A 2,623-nucleotide genomic window follows, 5' to 3' on the forward strand; every position below is an offset into this window, starting at 1 on the left:
CGGCCCCGGCGTTACGGGGGGAGACCGTGCCGCGGCGACAGGGGAGGCCGCGGCTGGAGCTCAAGGAGGCTCCAGCGCGCAGGCGCCGCCGAGCCCAGCCTGGATGCTCAGTCAAGGCACTAAGGCAAAAAAAAAAATCAGCAATTTATAGAAAGAAGAAGGTATAGTCTGTCGGGATATCCAACACCAACAGGTAGGAGGATATACTCTTGGTTAAGTTTGGGGGAGGGGGTTGTACAGTGTTGATGAAAACTGCATTTTGACAATAAACTGAATAATAGAAGTACATTCAGACAATGCATCTTCAGTAGGGCTTATTGAGAGCTCCATTTCTGGAAAGCGTTGCAACACTGAAGAATATCAGACTGCGAATCACCGGGAACGGTTCCCTTGCAGCACAGAAGCAATCTCTCTCCCTATCTTCGCTAAACTGAATAATAGAAGTACATTCAGACAATGCATCTTCAGTAGGGCTTATTGAGAGCTCCATTTCTGGAAAGCGTTGCAACACTGAAGAATATCAGACTGCGAATCACCGGGAACGGTTCCCTTGCAGCACAGAAGCAATCTCTCTCCCTATCTTCGCGTATGTAATGCATGTCTCTCTCCCCCTCCCCCTCTCCTACCCCCCACCCCCCATTATAAATCCAGGGGTGGCGGATTTCAGGTTTCGTAATGTTGCATGATGCGATCGGTATTTACCCGGAGATGGACCGGTGGGGAAATTAAAATCATCGAACGCAGTTTTGCCTGGGCTTCTACCAGCATATTCCAGGCAAGTGAGAAGTGGCAAAGGAAACACACTTTGCTTCGTGGGAATAACAGAGGAAGCTGATTTCCCTGGTGTGGCTCCCAAGCACCTAGCAGACAATGTGCATTTTGTTTTAAAATGAAGCCACTTGTGATTTTCAACAAAGATTACCAGTGCAAATGGGAAAGCCCTACTTGCCAAAGAAATACAGGTTCATATTCTATTCATCTGAATCCAGGCAGCCAAGGTTTACAAATGGAAGTTCATTATTCCTCTGGGTGTGTTTCCCTGGCCAATATTTACATGAACCGTTTTTAATAATCATGTGGGTTTTAAAAGAGAAAAGAATTGCCAAAAATGGGGGGAGGGGGTGGGAGAGAAAAACAAAAGATTAAATTATGTCCAAGTTCCTATTAATTTCAAAGTCTGATGTTGAAATTACGCTTTAAGATGAATCAACAAATACTCTCATGCAGCATGAATAGTGGCACTTGAGTTAAAAGACATGTATTTTGCAGGGGATTTTGGATCCATACCAGCAGGGAAGCTGCCTGTAAAACACTGACAGATATTAACAGACCTCAAATAAATGTAGTTAGTCCCCCCTCTCTCCCGTCAGTAATCTTGTAGATTCCATTGCAATATTAGTGATTAATTTGTGGACTGTCATATTTTACGACTGTGGAACATTTTATTCCTTCTGTCCTGAAGGCACCCAATCAAATGTATGTTCTCCAAAATCGGGACAGTTTTTAATTCACCTAGCTTAGAAAACTAAATTCTTTGAAATCTCAAGCAAAATTACTTACTGAGGCAAAAAATAGTATTCAAAATTAAAACTTTATTTGCTTCCCCGTAAATGAACAGCTTTATGTTAGCACTGTCTGACATCATTGCTTGTTAACTTAAGAACTGATAGCTCATTTTTTTTTTCCAGATATTCTGATGGCAAATCAAATAGAAGAAGAGAGGAAGCATGACTGCAGATCGGATCAGTTCTCTTTGTGGATTACATTTTCAGTAAAATGTATGGATCGATCTTTTCCTTGTTCTTATATCTAGATCATGAGACTTGATTGAGGCTGTATCATTATCCTCCATCCATCTATGGCGAACTATAGCCATGCAGCTGACAACATTTTGCAAAATCTCTCGCCTCTAACAGCCTTTCTGAAACTGACTTCCTTGGGTTTCATAATAGGAGTCAGCGTGGTGGGCAACCTTCTGATCTCCATTTTGCTAGTGAAAGATAAGACCTTGCATAGAGCACCATACTACTTCCTGCTGGATCTTTGCTGTTCAGATATCCTCAGATCTGCAATTTGTTTTCCATTTGTATTCAACTCTGTCAAAAATGGCTCAACCTGGACTTACGGGACTCTGACTTGCAAAGTGATTGCCTTTCTGGGGGTTTTGTCCTGTTTCCACACTGCTTTCATGCTCTTCTGCATCAGTGTCACCAGATACCTAGCAATCGCTCATCATCGCTTCTATACAAAGAGGCTGACCTTTTGGACGTGTCTGGCTGTGATCTGTATGGTGTGGACTCTGTCTGTGGCCATGGCGTTCCCCCCAGTTTTAGACGTGGGCACTTATTCATTCATTAGAGAGGAAGATCAGTGTACCTTCCAACACCGCTCCTTCAGGGCTAATGATTCCTTAGGATTTATGCTGCTCCTTGCTCTCATCCTCCTAGCTACACAGCTTGTCTACCTCAAGCTGATATTCTTTGTCCACGATCGAAGGAAAATGAAGCCAGTCCAGTTTGTAGCAGCAGTCAGCCAGAACTGGACTTTTCACGGCCCTGGAGCCAGTGGCCAGGCAGCCGCCAATTGGCTAACGGGGTTTTGGAGGGGGCCCCCACCCACCACC

General features: G+C 44.1%; 1 protein-coding gene across 1 annotated transcript in view; it reads left to right on the forward strand.

The window, feature by feature from the left end:
- The first annotated feature begins 475 nt into the window (after positions 1 to 475).
- Positions 476 to 2,623, forward strand: part of GPR85 (G protein-coupled receptor 85) — a 3,994-nt gene continuing 1,846 nt past the window's right edge. The window contains exons 1-2 of the mRNA XM_006149481.3: positions 476 to 586; positions 1,689 to 2,595. Coding sequence (XP_006149543.1) covers positions 1,859 to 2,595 — 737 coding nt within the window. The 5' untranslated portion in view covers positions 476 to 586; positions 1,689 to 1,858. The remainder of the gene's footprint in view (positions 587 to 1,688; positions 2,596 to 2,623) is intronic.

Source organism: Tupaia chinensis, unplaced genomic scaffold, assembly GCF_000334495.1.
Source record: "Tupaia chinensis unplaced genomic scaffold, TupChi_1.0 Scaffold000264_1, whole genome shotgun sequence".
NCBI lineage: Eukaryota > Metazoa > Chordata > Mammalia > Scandentia > Tupaiidae > Tupaia > Tupaia belangeri.